General features: G+C 47.1%; 1 protein-coding gene across 1 annotated transcript in view; it reads right to left on the bottom strand.

The window, feature by feature from the left end:
- Window positions 1-13669, bottom strand: part of LOC144161612 (uncharacterized) — a 138540-nt gene extending 124871 nt beyond the window's left edge. The window contains exon 1 of the mRNA XM_077692249.1: window positions 13488-13669. Within this exon, the coding sequence (XP_077548375.1) occupies window positions 13488-13643 (156 nt within the window). The 5' untranslated portion in view covers window positions 13644-13669. The remainder of the gene's footprint in view (window positions 1-13487) is intronic.
- Window positions 13670-15953: the final 2284 nt, after the last annotated feature.

Genomic DNA, 15953 nt, shown 5'->3' with positions numbered 1-15953 from the left:
AGACTGCCTGCTGCCGCTGCATCGATCGGCCCATTTCTTGGTTTACTAGCGTTTCCAAAAGCGGGATGCTTTGTATGGAAACCCGAGTTATTAACCCCCTCGTCCCGGCTGTCGCCAGCCTTGAAACACTGTTGTTTTCTCGTGCGCAGTTTTGCCATGTGGATATGGATATGGATACAACCCATGTACTTACCAACGGCGGCCTACATTCACCCGCTTAAATGCAGGGCGAGAAGGTGGAGGTTTTCCAACGTGCCCTTCACTCATGTTAATATAGATAAGGATGTCGATATGCTGATCGGATATGGACTTGGATATGGATATGGATATGAATAAGTTCTGCTATATGGATTCTAACCGTGCCCCTCGAGATTCATACTTAACCAAGGGAAGCTTGCAGCCAATCGTTCATATGCAGTGTGCAATGAAGTTTTCCCTCTTTTTGTTTGCTTTCTCTTTCATCCCCTGCACACCCCTTCCCCAGTGTCGAGTAGCAATCCGGGCTCTAAGCGTGGATAACCTCTCGGCCTTTCCGTTTGCTTCTCTCTCTCTCTCTCTCTCTCTCTCTCTCTCTCTCTCTCTCTCTCTCTCTCTCTCTCTCTCTCTCTCTCTCTCTTGAGTGAAGTTCCCTCATGTCAATATGGATACGAATGCGGATGCTGTAATGGACGTGGCTGTGGATAAGGTTTCCTATGAGTATTAGAAGCATGTGGCTGGGAAATCATAGCTTACCAAGGGTGGCTCGTCATTAACCTCCGATCGGCCATTTGAGTAGTCACATCAAACAATTAACTTGCGGCGTTGAAAAATGGTGCACACGTACTGTGTCCGCCGTAGATCGATGACTGCTGCACCGCGCGAGAAGCCAGCTGGGGTCCCCTTTTCGAGGCAGCGCGACATAATTACTGGTCTGTGTGCGGGGAACGGTGGGAGATCGGCGGGCATTGGAATTAGGACGCTCGGGAATTCTCGGCCGCTTTTAACCTTCGACGACGTGTGCCATTTCTATGGGAACAGTACCGAACTGAAATAAAACGGCTGTGTGCCTCGCGTTTTAATGCACGCATTTTTGTACGCTAGGTGCAAAGTTTGGCAGCTGGGATGACTCTATCACGTCCCAATGTTCTGTCTTTTTACGAGTAAGCTTTTTGAAGCTTTGGAACGAACGTCGAGACGGCTTCTCTTGGACGCGCTGATTTCTAAGAACATATGTAGAGCAAGCGGGGATGCAAATTTATTTTTATGAATTGGAGCTTGCTTTTGTTTCGACAAACTAACAAATTTATTCGGAAGTATTCGCTTTCGGAACTTTCAAAGGGTCATAATTTAGTATCTCTCAACGCTCCCACCCCGAAATTTTCAAGTCGATACGTAAACACACAAATTTTGGTCCGCCCAACCATCCCTCTCTGTCTCTACGTCCGTCCGTTCGTCCGTCTGTCTGTCTGTCGAATCAACCACGCCAAGGAAAGACGACGCACTGCGTCAGCTTATGCAAGATTCCCTCACGTTCTCTTTTTGTGGAATCGTTCTTATCTCATAACCTCCGCCAAATTTATTCTAGTGAAGATTTAGCTCGTCTTACCTACGTAACAGTGGACCAAAAAAATCTTTAAATTATCCGGTTTGCGAAATACAGCTGCGGCTATAATTTGAAGCTCTAAAGAAAAAACCTATTTGAGACATTCGGCAGCATTGCTAAATTCTGACATGGTTTCCTTTCAACACCCAATGCCTCATGACCAGCGTTCATTCGAATTCGGGACAAAGCCTTGCGGCATAAAGGCTTGTCGAATAAAAGAACGCACAATTGTTTACTAGTACGAACATGAACTCGTGACAACTTCACTTGAGTTCCTGTAAGCAAACCACAATATTTTGCTGGCGTGGAATTGACTCCACAACAATCGCGCCGTATTTAGGGTGCACAGCATATAGCGGTGCCGCATGAACATCCCCGGCCCCAGCTTCCCGGCCTGCAGTAATTTCTAGCCGTTTCGTAACTCTCCGCGGTGCCTGGATGGGAGAGTCCTAAAACTCCCCTCCATTTGCGTGTTCCGTAATCTTTGCTTCCAGGTGCAGCACGCGGAGAGGAACTAGATCTCCGCCACGGGGATCGAGGCCTAATAAGGTGGAACATTTGATTGGTGAGTCGGTTGCTCGAACTCCTTCTGTTTTTGTTCCAAGTAAGCAATTTTTTTACCTTAAAATGAGCGGATAATTTTCTATCAGTGTTGTTTTGTTGTTGCCTTCTTTTGCAAAACAGGCTCTGAAAACATTGTTATTTTTCTTGGCGGTGGATTTTAATGCGAGATATGCTTATCAAATTCTTTTGCAACGTCTGACAACGCCTCACCCATGCAACTACGTCACATCTTGGAACAGGCTCAAAATAGACATTTTTAAATGTTCACAACTCGGAATTCGCATGAGGTTAGAAAGTTGAGCAAGTGCGTGAGAGCCCACAGTGAGATACCACCGAAGACTAGACTGACGCCCGAGCAAGTACAAGGCGAACGGTTTAGCGGCGGAGTAATGTGTACTGTGTGTTACCTCCGACCCGTCGTCTTGGGCGCCATGGGCCAGGAGGCTGATAAAGTGCGAGCAGCGAGAAGGGGAGCTTCGGTCGGGTGACAGAGATTGACGGGCCAGAAGCTCCCGGGAAAATCAATCGCGCTGGACGTGACCGCAACGACAAGCATTCCCGGGCTTTGCCACACCGTCGGCATACGAGAGGGCGCCTCGCACCACTGGATGCCAGAGGGCCAGCCACGGGAGGTGGGGAAATTCTGCCAAGGCAGCGCTTTCCAACGCGATTAGGGTTTCTGCGCCCACCCTGTGCTCAGATTTCCCGAACATTCCGACGTAACGCGCCCGCAGGGACCGCTTGGGGAGGCCAACCTGCTCGACAGCAATGATGCAAAAGAACCGTTGCTAAAGTCACGCCACAGGGACTATTGATAGTGTCAACATTTGACAATTTATCCTGGTGAACAAGGTCGTTGGTGAACAACATGCTGCTGCATGACAATATATTGCGACAACTTTCATAACTGAGCAGGACGAAATATTCCAGTCGTCGAAGTTTCACACCTTCCTTGGACCTACCAATGAATGCATCGTCTGAATATTTTCACCAATTATAAGCGCACGGACAGCACAGTAAAAAAAAAAGAAAATTGCGCCCACCTCCCCGCGAGGGGAACCCTGTGTAGATGCGACGCATTGTGGGGTTCACTTGGTGTTTCCGTTGGATTGATTCTGAAATCGCGTGAAACGTGTCGGGAACGCGTATGATTATTGTTTTATGATTATTATTATGTTTTATTGGCCAATCTTGGTTAATCTCTTTAAGTGGTATGCTTGGGACTTCGCTGTCGCAACGACCTTTACTCCATCATTGTTGCTGTAAGTGGGAGCTTCTTTTCTTTCATTGCAAGTGTTAATCATTGCCCCATCATGCGTTGTATCAGTAGCATCTTGACGTAGTTTGAATGAGTGAAGGATATAAGGCGCGTTCGTAGCATTTGATTCTGTCTCGGTTTTGTGGTGAAGTGGGAAGAGCACCATGTACCTCACGTTCCGCCCACAGGGTCGTGGATCGAAACCGGGCGCCGCTAATTATTATTTTTTTATAGTGTAGGGGGAGGGGTGTGGACGGACAACGCCGTATGGAGGGACAAGGCAAGTGAATGAGATGCAGTCGCATCTAAAGGACGTGACACAACAAAGTCAGGCCAAACGCAGCCACCACTAGGATCTTCGTTGCTTTTGTTACTGATCAACAAAACAGTGCACAATGACACAAAGGCCACCCCGACTTCATGTCCATCAGTTTGTTGTCTTTGTGATACAAAGCACTGTAATAACTGGAACGGCCGAGCTGAATGAATAGCGCTTGAGCAGGAAGTAGTCTGCGCGCGCAGATGTCCTAATTGAAGCCTATTCGCCTGATGTGGTCGCTTTATCTATGGCAAAGGCTACGGAAACGGTATCGCGCAGAGGACTAGATAATGTGTCCCGCCAGTCGGATGACGGATATAAGAGCTTGTTGCGCGTAGGGTTCTAGGCTTCATTGTTGAGCATGGCTAGGTCTTAGTCAGCGAGTCGGTACACGGAAAGGCGCTCAGCTGTGGAGAGCCGCCCGTTGCTAAATCTCATCCGTTCCGTCGAATTACTCGCGAGTCATGGTTGGCCTGTGGGCCCAGGCATGGCCATTTCTGTCCTATTGATTGATTGTGCAGTTTAACGCGCCGACGCAACGCAGGCGATGAGGCGCGCCGTAGTGGAGGGCTCCGGATTAATTTTGACCACCTGAGGATCTTTATCGTGCGCCGAAATCTCGTACACACGGGCGTTTTTGCTTTTTGCCTCCATCAGAAAAGCGGCCGCCGCGGCCGGGAATCGAACCCGCGACCTCGTGCTCAGCAGCGCAACGCCATTTCTGTCCTGTTCAGACAGCACGCAGCATCAGTTTTTCAGCATATACTTCGCTGTCAGGAAACGGCTGTCGGCACTAATTCTTATTTTCACTGCCGGGAGAAGGCTAGCGCACTCATTGCGGTCGTTTTCGGGTCAATTCTCAACGCGCCGCACTTGAGAAAATACTCGTGCACTGTGCATCGACGAAATCTTGCTCCACAGACTTTCGCGGTGAACACTCCTAAGTTCTGCGCACGAACATGAAAAATAACTTACGGCAGGTGACTTTCTTTGTCCATATATATAAGGAAGTTTGACGTGGTAAATGCATACGTAACCAACGCGGTCCGGTGTTTCGTAACATTCATGCGACCACGCATTGTCGCAGAAGTTTTTGTCTTCCAGTTAGAAATAAATGTTCCTTTAGCGAGCAAGAGTACCTCTCTTGCGCCACGAGTGCCTCTCCTTTTCCAGTTTGTGACGGCGTCTTGCTCGAAATCGCCCACACTCAGTGGTATTTCTGATCGCTACGCCCTCGAACCGCCCACTTGCAACTGAGCTCCAACTGTTCCCAAACCAGAAAGCTTGAGGCGAGGGCCTATATTTTTCCCACGCCGACAAAGTGGCCAGGATGCCGTCATCATCAACTTTCGGCACCCGATAGCCGTTCGGTCTTTCGCCGCCCGCCAAAACTTTTTTTCAATCCCAAAACGGTGTAAGGAAGCAAAGTTGCCGCTGTCTGGACACAAAGTTTTCCCCTGAGAGCAAGTTTTGGAAACCTGAGACGGATCGATGGCACCTCCTGTCCTTTCCGCGGGAACTTTGAACAACAAACCGAGGAACGGGCTGGGCAAATAGCTTCCGTCGACAGATCGATTTGCCAAAGTGAAAAGAGCCCCGCCGGAATCGGGAAACGAAGGCCGAGCACCGTGGCTGACAAGACGCACGACCGGGCTTTGTGTGTGCGGCTACCCAGAAGGGTAAAAAAGGGCCAAACGATTTCCTCGGGAAGATCGGCCTCTTGTGCTGTTGTCCCGTGTCTGCCCCAGAGAGAGGTAAAAAAGCAGCCGCTTCAGCGCGGTAGCCCGAACCCATTAAAAGTGAGGTATGACGGAAAGAACCGCCCTGTCCACTTCAAAGACTCGCGTTTCCTTCGATCGCCTTCTGGGAAAGCGCAGCACCAAGGAATGTGATCGTAGATGTTTCGACGACCCTCAACAGGCACGTGAAGCGATGCAGAATTCTAGGAGTGTCCCAGCAGTGTCTCCACCGGTAGTTGAGAGTTGAAACCTTGTACAATTGAAAAGGAAACTTAAGGTTTCCCATTTTTACAATAGATGCGCCCTGCTTCTTCAGTCCACATGTCCCTACACAGAGTTATTAATAAAGAGATACCACGAAATACGGCTCTCTATACGCAGCGCATTCTAATAAAAGAAGAGTTAGTTGGCTCTCCGGTGACTGTTCCACCACTGGTGAGGTTGGTTTTCTACAGGGCCCCATAATTATGTACATAATAGCGTAGTAATAACGGGACGAGGACCCCCGTACAACACGTGGCTGCAGTGATATATATATATATATATATATATATATATATATATATATATATATATATATATATATATATATATATATATATATATATATATATATATATATATATATATATATATATATATATATATATATATATATATATATATATATATATATATATATATATATTGTGACGTTGTGGTAGAGCAGATGAGACGAACCATGAAGAAGGTGAACAATCTAGTTACAGTATTTACATGGCGGCGATCAGACAGCAAGCGCAGGGTCCGCCAGCACTTTCTTCGTCGTCGTCGTCGCTGGTGTTTTCTGATAGCGCTGCGGGGTATTGCCCACGTAGATGCCCCGTAACATTACCCCCCGGTCGAGGGCGACCGCCCCGGTCGAAGCTACGGCGCGATGAGGACGTTAGTCATCGTCGATGATGCTCGTGCGTGACGTTACACGCCGCTGCCGTCTTTCTCGTCTTTGAAGGGGTAACAACGATCTTCTTGAAGGTGACTGTCCCGGTCGAGGCCGCAGTAGCATGATGAGCTGGGTGAAGATGAACGATGGGATGAGAATATACGGTGAAGAAGCTCTTGTCAACACTGATGTAAGTGATGGGTTTGGTAAGCGGCGTCTTGTAGCAGCGACGTCCGCAAAGCAACGATGGACCGGTGAGGTCTTGTAACCATGTCGGACCATAGGGCTGGGGTCACGTCGTCGTCGTCTGGTCTCATGTCGTCGGGTCTTGGCGGCTCTGGATCGGCTCGTCACGGGCTGGGGACACGGGGCGGGGGACGTCGTGGAGTGCTTGTAGCGGTGGGGCTGGGGCTGCCCGACGCGGTTCACGCACCCGCGATGAGTCCACCGATGCCGATGAGGTGCGAAGCTGGGGCCAGGACGGGGATGACGAACCTGCACACTCCACCAAATGTAACGTGGTGGCAGAGCCGATGAAACGAACCATGAAGAAGCTGAACAATCTATTAACAGTATGTGCATGGCGGTGATCAGACAGCCAGCACAGGGTGGTGGTGGTGCCAGAAGATGTGGCTGATACCTACTCAGCGGGATTTACCAGGAAAGGGGCGCTCACCGAAACAAATCATAAAGTAATTAAAGAAACACATTTAAGGAATGAAATTACAATAGGCGTTTAGGGGGAAATATAAGCAGAAAATAAACTGCCCAAACATGAGACGTAGAGTCAGGAAGTGTTGAAACCGAAATAAAATCGAAACTTAGAAAAGGAAAGAAACATGAAAAGTATGTAGAGAAATAAAACAAGGAGGGAAGTTGTTGGTGGAGAGGCAGTGGTCATAAGGGTAGCAGTGATTATACACGCTGGGATATTTTTGAGGGAAGCCTGGCATGGCCTGGGGCTAGCACGGGAGACGGCCAGATTCCGAGATGAATAATTGCATGGCGGAGCAAAGATCTGCGGGGCTCCGCCAGTACTTTCTTCGTCGTCGTCGCCGTTGCTGGTCTTTTGTGATGGCGCTGTGGGGTGTTGCTCACGTGGGTTGCAGCTCCACACAAACTCCTATCCCCCTCTCTTTCCTCCGTGCCATGTGCCACACCCTCGACTTCGCTACTTCTAATTTCTGTCCCAATCCAGGTACTCAGCAACACGTGGAATGGGAGTGTAAGTAAACCCTATATCTTAAACACAATCCCCACCCAAACTATGTGCGAGCAAATGGCGGGCCAGCCGGCAAGCGCCAGCCTCTCATGGCCGTATTCTGAGCCGGTCCTCCCATCCGCATGTTTCCTCGGCCCAGTTCAGTGGCGGATACTGGAGTGCCTTTACAAGCGAAAATTGCTTTCAAGGATCTCTTCGGCTCGAGGCCCGAGTGGAATAGGAATACAGTATACGGGGCTCAGCCAAGCGTAGCCTGGCGGAGAGGGCCTGGGCAGCCAGCACGGACCAGGGCTTCGGGGACTACAGAAGGACCCCCACCGATGGGGGCGTCAAACCATCAGCACCCGAGTATCTTCGAAATAAAAGTCAAGTGCTCACACACTCCATTAAACGTATTTCCGCACCGCCACTGGTGTCCTTTGTAGAGGCAACTATACGGTTTAAACTACAAGCTTGTCAAGATATGAGATTTCCTTTACTACGAGTTCATCTCTCCACAAAAAAATCAATATATTTGCACACTAAGAACACCAGTTACCCCGCAGAGGTATACGCGCGAACCATTGGAAAGGTCGCTAGCATATATTGAGCGGCCGAAGCGTTCGTGCAAAAAGAAGAGGTTGTTTCGTGGTAGGTCGTCACCCACTGTTCTTTGCGCAGCCTCTCCAACAAACCGAGCACTGTTCTTAGGAAGCGCTTCCATCTGCTGTGAAAATACCTTCTCACAACCAAAGCCATGAAAAGGAACGGAAAAATCAAATGAAGCGAAGCAGCCGAATGAAGAAGAACGATTAAGTGCCAAGTAAAACAGTGAATAGGAACGCGAATTTCCGTCTTGGGTTTTCGCACCGCAAAAAACTACCGTGGTATACATAAAGGAAAGCAAAAGACGAAACTACAAAATAAGAAGCAAAGACGAGAGCTGAGGGCTAACACAATTACGGTTTGGTTCTTCTACAAAGCGGGGAGGATAAACAATGTAAAGAAATGTGGGAGTGGGGCCTATAAAGTTAATAAACAGTAATTCGATGTTACACTTGCGAATAGTCTCACAGTGTGCCGACCCACTTACCGGCAAGTGTCTCTACATTGTTGAAGCCTTGCTCAACAAAAGAGCCCCGATCGGCTCACTGTTAGTGGGAGACATAGGTGCCCCTCTTCTTATGTGATCCCCTCCTTGGAGTTAAACAGTGACTAAAAGGAGGGGAACAGCGCAAATATGACAGACACGAGAAGGAGGAGACGACACGCACAGCGCTGACTTACAACAGTTTATTCTTTACCGCTCGGGCACATATATACCACCACGGTTAAAAATACAAGAAAAGCAAGACTAACATGATGTCTCTTATCACCATTGCTCGTCACACATCACCATTCGCTCTGCGCCACAAAAAACACGTGCTGAACTAACCTGGGGTCAAAAAATCTAATTCTTTTTGGGAGAGGGTCAGAGAGGGCATGCTTACGCATTTATCTTTTAGGCGGGCGATTTCGGCAGCTTCAATTATTTCTCTGGTGGTTTTATGCTTATTTTGTGCTATGACCTTTGTTTCAGAAAAAATAGGTCTGCATCCGCTAACGCTACAGTCCCTACAGTGGAGGCCCAAGTGGCCACTGATTGCCTTGGTTACTTTGTAGTGGTGCTCTTTCAGCCTTTCATTTAAGCACCTTCCTGTTTGCCCTATATATTGTTTACCACAGGACAGCGGAACTGAATATACTACACCTTCTATGCAGTCTACAAACCGATTTTCATGCTTTGTTGAGCAAGACTGCATTGTTCTTGCTGTTTTGTTGACCCTTGAGCACATCCCTGACAATTTATTGCGGGCGGAAAATACTACTTCCACGTTAGCGCGTTTGCCTATTTTTTTCAAATTATGTGCAATTCAATGCAAGTAGGGAATCACACTTATCTTTTTGCTTCTGTTTTGATCTGATACTGGTAGGCTGTCCTGCGCGTTTCTTTTTAATTTTTGTAGAAACGCTTCCGCTACGGTTGATAGCAACTGTTTCGGGTACCCCGCTATCTGAAGTCTGTCCATCTGCCTAATAAAACTGTCAGGCATACAGTGAATACATGATTTGTTTAAGGCATTTTTTAAGCACGTGGTAACTATCGACCTTTTTACCAGTTTGGAATGGGATGACTGAAACGGAAGCAGTGGCTTGCCGGCGCGTGGATCATACGCCCAGCAGATGTGATTTGGCGAAAAACGAAGCTTGAGGTCTAAAAACCTGATTGTTTTTTCCACTGGTAATTCGAATCATCAGGAGCGTGGGCGACGTGACCCTACCAGACCGCATACTTCGTGTTCTGGATAGAGGACCAAAATTCGCCGTCGAACCAGAGAAGACGGCGCCAGAGCTGCTCAGCCTGGTGAGACAAGTGTCTGGACTGGCTCCCGAAGCTGAGGCCAACAGGAGCGTGTCCGAAGGAGTGGACGTTCTCGTGAAGTGCAGACAGAGGAAACCAGATGTACCTGTCAGGCAGACGGTGTCTTTCCTGAGAACCCACTCGCTATCCTTGCTAGCTTCGGATAAAGAAGGGGGTTTCGTAGTTTTAAAAGAAGGCCTGTTTAAGTCAAAAGCTGAGCAAGCTATTTCATCAGCCTTCACTCTCCGGGAGAAAACGTCCCTACAAAAAGTAAAAACCGAGGCCAAGAAATTGTGTAAAACGTTGAGCCTCGACGGGTTAGTTAAATCAATTGAGAAAAGCAAACGCACCAGCCTAGAAATGTTTTTCAGTGCGAAAACGCACAAAGTAGACATACCCCTAAGGATTATTGTTTCGGAAAACGGTACGTGGCAAAAATGTGTAGCGTTGTTTTTACAAAAGCACTTAAATCTTTTAAAAATAAATGACCCGTTTCTCGTGCGCAAATCTGACGAAGTTATAGATTTTCTCGAGAAGTGCAATGACAAAAGCTATATGGCTTGTTCCTTTGATATTAAGGACCTGTATTACTCTCTGCCACATCGGGAACTTTTGATCTGTGTTGAAAATTGTATAGGCAATTACGGTTCTGTTGCCTTTCAAAATAACACAGGCTTGTCAGTTGAAGGTTTTTTAGAACTTTTAGAGATGTACCTAACCTCGACTTTTACGACATGGGATGATAAGCTTTACATCCAAACTAATGGGATTTGCATTGGGTCTTGCATAGCACCAATTCTGAGCGATCTTTTCTTAGCCCACCTAGATAATCTGCTGCATGATCAACTACAGAGTTCAAGTGTAACCAGAATCTTCCGATATGTAGATGATTTTTTAGTAATTCTTAATACTGACGAGGTGGGTCTCGAACCGTTAATGTTTCAGGTTTTACACCAGTTTAGTGAATGTTTTAAGCCTCTTGTTTTAACATTCGAATTACCAGTGGAAAAAAACAATCAGGTTTTCAGACCTCAAGCTTCGTTTTTCGCCAAATCACATCTGCTGGGCGTATGATCCACGCGCCGGCAAGCCACTGCTTCCGTTTCAGTCATCCCATTCCAAACTGGTAAAAAGGTCGATAGTTACCACGTGCTTAAAAAATGCCTTAAACAAATCATGTATTCACTGTATGCCTGACAGTTTTATTAGGCAGATGGACAGACTTCAGATAGCGGGGTACCCGAAACAGTTGCTATCAACCGTAGCGGAAGCGTTTCTACAAAAATTAAAAAGAAACGCGCAGGACAGCCTACCAGTATCAGATCAAAACAGAAGCAAAAAGATAAGTGTGATTTCCTACTTGCATCGAATTGCACATAATTTGAAAAAAATAGGCAAACGCGCTAACGTGGAAGTAGTATTTTCCGCCCGCAATAAATTGTCAGGGATGTGCTCAAGGGTCAACAAAACAGCAAGAACAATGCAGTCTTGCTCAACAAAGCATGAAAATCGGTTTGTAGACTGCATAGAAGGTGTAGTATATTCAGTTCCGCTGTCCTGTGGTAAACAATATATAGGGCAAACAGGAAGGTGCCTAAATGAAAGGCTGAAAGAGCACCACTACAAAGTAACCAAGGCAATCAGTGGCCACTTGGGCCTCCACTGTAGGGACTGTAGCGTTAGCGGATGCAGACCTATTTTTTCTGAAACAAAGGTAATAGCAAAAAATAAGCATAAAACCACCAGAGAAATAATTGAAGCTGCCGAAATCGCCCGCCTAAAAGATAAATGCGTAAGCATGCCCTCTCTGACCCTCTCCCAAAAAGAATTAGATTTTTTGACCCCAGGTTAGTTCAGCACGTGTTTTTTGTGGCGCAGAGCGAATGGTGATGTGTGACGAGCAATGGTGATAAGAGACATTATCATGTTAGTCTTGCTTTTCTTGTATTTTTAACCGTGGTGGTATATATGTGCCCGAGCGGTAAAGAATAAACTGTTGTAAGTCAGCGCTGTGCGTGTCGTCTCCTCCTTCTCGTGCCTGTCATATTTGCGCTGTTCCCCTCCTTTTAGTCATGAACCAACATGCCCAAGCCTCAGTCCTTGTAAACAGTGACGCTTTCACTGTCGTCTTCCATTTTTGACCTTTGTCCATGACTGGCGTATTCAGAAAGCTTGACTGGGAAAACACGGGATTACGGATAAACGGAGAACAGTTGAGACGTTTGATGTGCGCGGACGACATAGTCTTGCTTAGTCAGAATAAAAACACCTGCAAAAATTTCTTGAGGAACTACAATGCGAAAGCACGGCCGTGGGGCTTAAAATAAATATGAATAAATCTAAAGTAACCAGGAATAACCATGCCCAAAATGCCTTGTTCAGAGTACATCTACTTTGGACAGATGATTAGTGCTGTCCCAACCACGAGAGAGAAATGCGGCGCAGAATAGGTATGGGCTTGGGAGCACTCGGCAACCACTCCCAAATAATGCAAAGTGAGCTATCTCTGTCACTCCAATGAAAATAATACAACCAGTGCATACGGGCGGTGATGACCTACGGAGCTGAAACTTGGCGCTTTACTAAACAAGGTCAGCTCAATGGACCATGGAATGAATAATGATCGGAGTAACGCTCAGCGACGGGAAATCGAGCTACCTCGATCAGAGAACAAACTAGGGTTGAAGAAAAAAAAAAGGACTTGGGCTGCCCATGTAGTCAGACGAATCAACAACCGGCGGACAATTGGGGTAACCGGATGGATACCATCAGAATAAATGGATACCAAAGAGATAAAGGAGATGGAGGGATTAAATAGGTGAATTCTGTGGCCAGCAGTGGACTCGAGCGGCACAGGACAGGAGTGGTTGGAAGTCATTCGCCAGTAGACATTAAAGATATGCATGACGAATGTGAGAAACAATTGCGTGTCTCGAAGCTGAACAAGAAACGTTTTATTCTCGAAACCGCTTTATACCCTGCATCACATCGGAGCACTTCTACGGAAATTATTCATAGAAGGTAATGATTTTACGTAACCATAATGAAACAGTGGGGTGGGAATATGAAGCCGTCACAATTTTGCTTCGCTAGGTAATGTTCGCCCATCAATGAGGTTGGGAGAGGGGGCGCAGGGTTGACGTTCACTTTTTTCTACGTCCAAGTGTATGGCATCAGCCATAGAAGCACTTCGAGGAACCTTTAAAATTCTTCTCTGCGTTTCACAATTCTATTACAGCGGCAAAATGTTCTATTGCAATTGGCGCATTTAAGCACAGCACACGAGTACAAATGAAGTACATATGGCATGACACTGTGCGAGACGCCCTTTCCTTTCTGTTTCGCGTAATTGGAGACACAGGACGCACAGGGCGATCCTCGCTTGATTACTTTGGTCGTAAGTTAGCAGACGACGGGCCAGTGTTTCGCCTACTTCCGAGGATCCGTTGTAACGGGCTTTCAATCTGCGTCACGTGCGACAAAAGCCGGCGCTTGACTCACCGTGGCGGTCTGCTTCTTGCGACGGTGGTGTACAGAGAGCTTGCCGAACTCCAAAAGCACGGGCGAAGCGGTCACGTGAGGCCGCGACGCCTTGCGGCTTCGGAACCGCAGCGGCTCCGCCACGCCGTCGAGGCACGCACGAAACGTCGGAAGCATGCTGGAGGGAGCAGAAGTCCGTTCCTGCAAGGAGTACGCTCCGACAAGACTGACTGACTACTGTGCCCACGCTAGCCACCCTACCCACGCTCCGCTTTCACGGGGTTGCGCCTCTGGCTGCACCCCTGAGGCTGCGAGAGTGCGGCCAACCAAGCATCGATCCGCGACGCGGGCTTTTCGAAGTCCCGGTACTCAATAAAAGGGGCGCCGACACGTTGAATACGGTGAGACAGAAGTGATAAAATTAATTTCATTTAAACAATAAAAGATTTTGAGAAATGCCCAGCCTCTGATTCGTCTCCCTCGCTGACTTACGGCTCGGCCTCATGCGGACAGTTCATTCCGGCTTTCGAAGGTCGTTCCTCAATATCCCTGGCAAACCCCCCGTACACGTGCTAGGCGTACTTCGCAGTGTTCATGTCTGCCTTGTTGGCGGGATTGGCTCCCTGACATTCCTTCGTTGTCAAACGGTGTCTTGTCAAAACGGCGTTTTGTCGCCATCATTCCCATTAAATCGTATTTTTCTGTCTACTCCACCCTGGACTCGGTAACACGATTTTATAGCGTACACAAGCGCTGAAGAGCAGGGTTGCCAGGTCTCGCGATTTGCCGCCAAACTGGCGACTTTTCTACACTCGTGGCGACGGAAATTTCAGTGTGCGACTTCGCTACTTTCTGGCTCCATTTAGCATTGGTGATTTTATATATTTGCGGTACCTCCCGACGCCCCACTTTCCACAAGGAGAGCTTTATATGACATTTAGGTGCATTTCAGCCGTCGAGACAAATTGAACAAACAGAAAAGAACGAACTTTAAGGAAGACGACGGTGATACGGCAAAGTTTAGGATTGGTTAACGAATAAGTCACTCAAACACACCTCCTTACAGCGCTACTCCCCGGCACAAATAAAAATTAGCCTTGCTTTTTTTAACATACATCACCTGAGGTTCTATGAATAAAGTGAAAGTCTCCAAGCAATGCCGTCGGTTTAAAGTGTAATGCTTCATAGTTTACGCTAGCTTCATATTTCATGCAGAGTAGTGCGAAGTGTGTATGAACATGTATAATTGCCACGGGAATTTAAAGAGACAGCGGAAATGGTGAAACATGGTGTGCAGCAAACGCCCGTTCTAAGCCGTTCATATTCGTTTAACGCTTTACCTAAACCGGCATATTTTAGCTTCTTTGTAGACAATAGTCATCCGCTGTCGCTGTCCCGCGCGACGTAAAGTAAGCAGATAAAAAAATCATGATACCATTTTCCACTATTCAAAGCTTCTGCATTATCCCGCGAGGTAATTTAACAGTACCTACTAGCATGGCATTGCTAAAAATGGCGACAGTTGTGGCTCTTCTTAAAATATTCACTTTAAGTGGGCGACTTTTTTGGCTACTTCTGGCAATTTTACGGCGACTTTTCCGGCCCGTTTGCCTAGTATAAACTTGACCGCAGACAAAAGGAATCACATACACAACACCAACACTACAAGGCACAAAACATGACACATGTTTTAATCCGCAGCTTCCCCGTGTAGGTACTATCGGCGTCAAATGAAACGCGAACACGAAAATATGAACCTGAACACACTAATAGCGCGATTTCATGTCATGCAAGCCAAAATGACGTGTGGCTTAGTTACAAAAACAAAGTTGGGAAAAGTGGATTTACAAACATACCAATAGCGTGCCATTATATGAACTCTACGAACAGTATTTTCAGTTTTGCACGTTCTGGTTCATATTTTTGTGTCCGCGTTTCATTTGACGCCGATAGTACATGCACCAACCTCCTATCCACCGCGCTACATACCTTTCCTAATTTCTTTGGCGCCGAGAACAGGACACTTACACCATAACAGCTCGATACATTTTTGAAGCCATGGGACAACACGTGTACATGCGGCATGACCCAGAATTCTTTTTTTCTTAGACTCTGCTTCTCTACCCGCTACAACGGCTCCGTAGCGGGTAGAGAAGCAAATACGTGTTTTCCGTGTCATAAACTTTCAGTTGCGAGTTCAGCGCTGTGTGTCATCCCCTCTTTTTGTCCGTGTGTTTATTCCGCTGGTTTTTACCATGAATCAGAATCTGTACCAACTAGCCCAACTTGCCATTCTACTTAACCCTAGCCCCCACAAATATCTGATCTGCAGCTACTACGTTTCTTCGGGCAGTATTATCGAACGGGAATGTGCGGTCGTGCAGAAGACCAGTATGCTATTTCACCCTGTGAAAAGGTTTTATTTTTTACGATAAAAAATCCAGTTGGTTTCATTTTCCTATTACGCACATCACTTCGTTTTTAATT

This window comes from Haemaphysalis longicornis, unplaced genomic scaffold (genome assembly GCF_048455015.1).
Source record: "Haemaphysalis longicornis isolate Haplotype H1 unplaced genomic scaffold, Haemaphysalis longicornis Haplotype H1 scaffold_12, whole genome shotgun sequence".
In the NCBI taxonomy this organism is placed as follows: domain Eukaryota; kingdom Metazoa; phylum Arthropoda; class Arachnida; order Ixodida; family Ixodidae; genus Haemaphysalis; species Haemaphysalis longicornis.
This window is presented reverse-complemented; position numbering and strand designations above follow the sequence as displayed.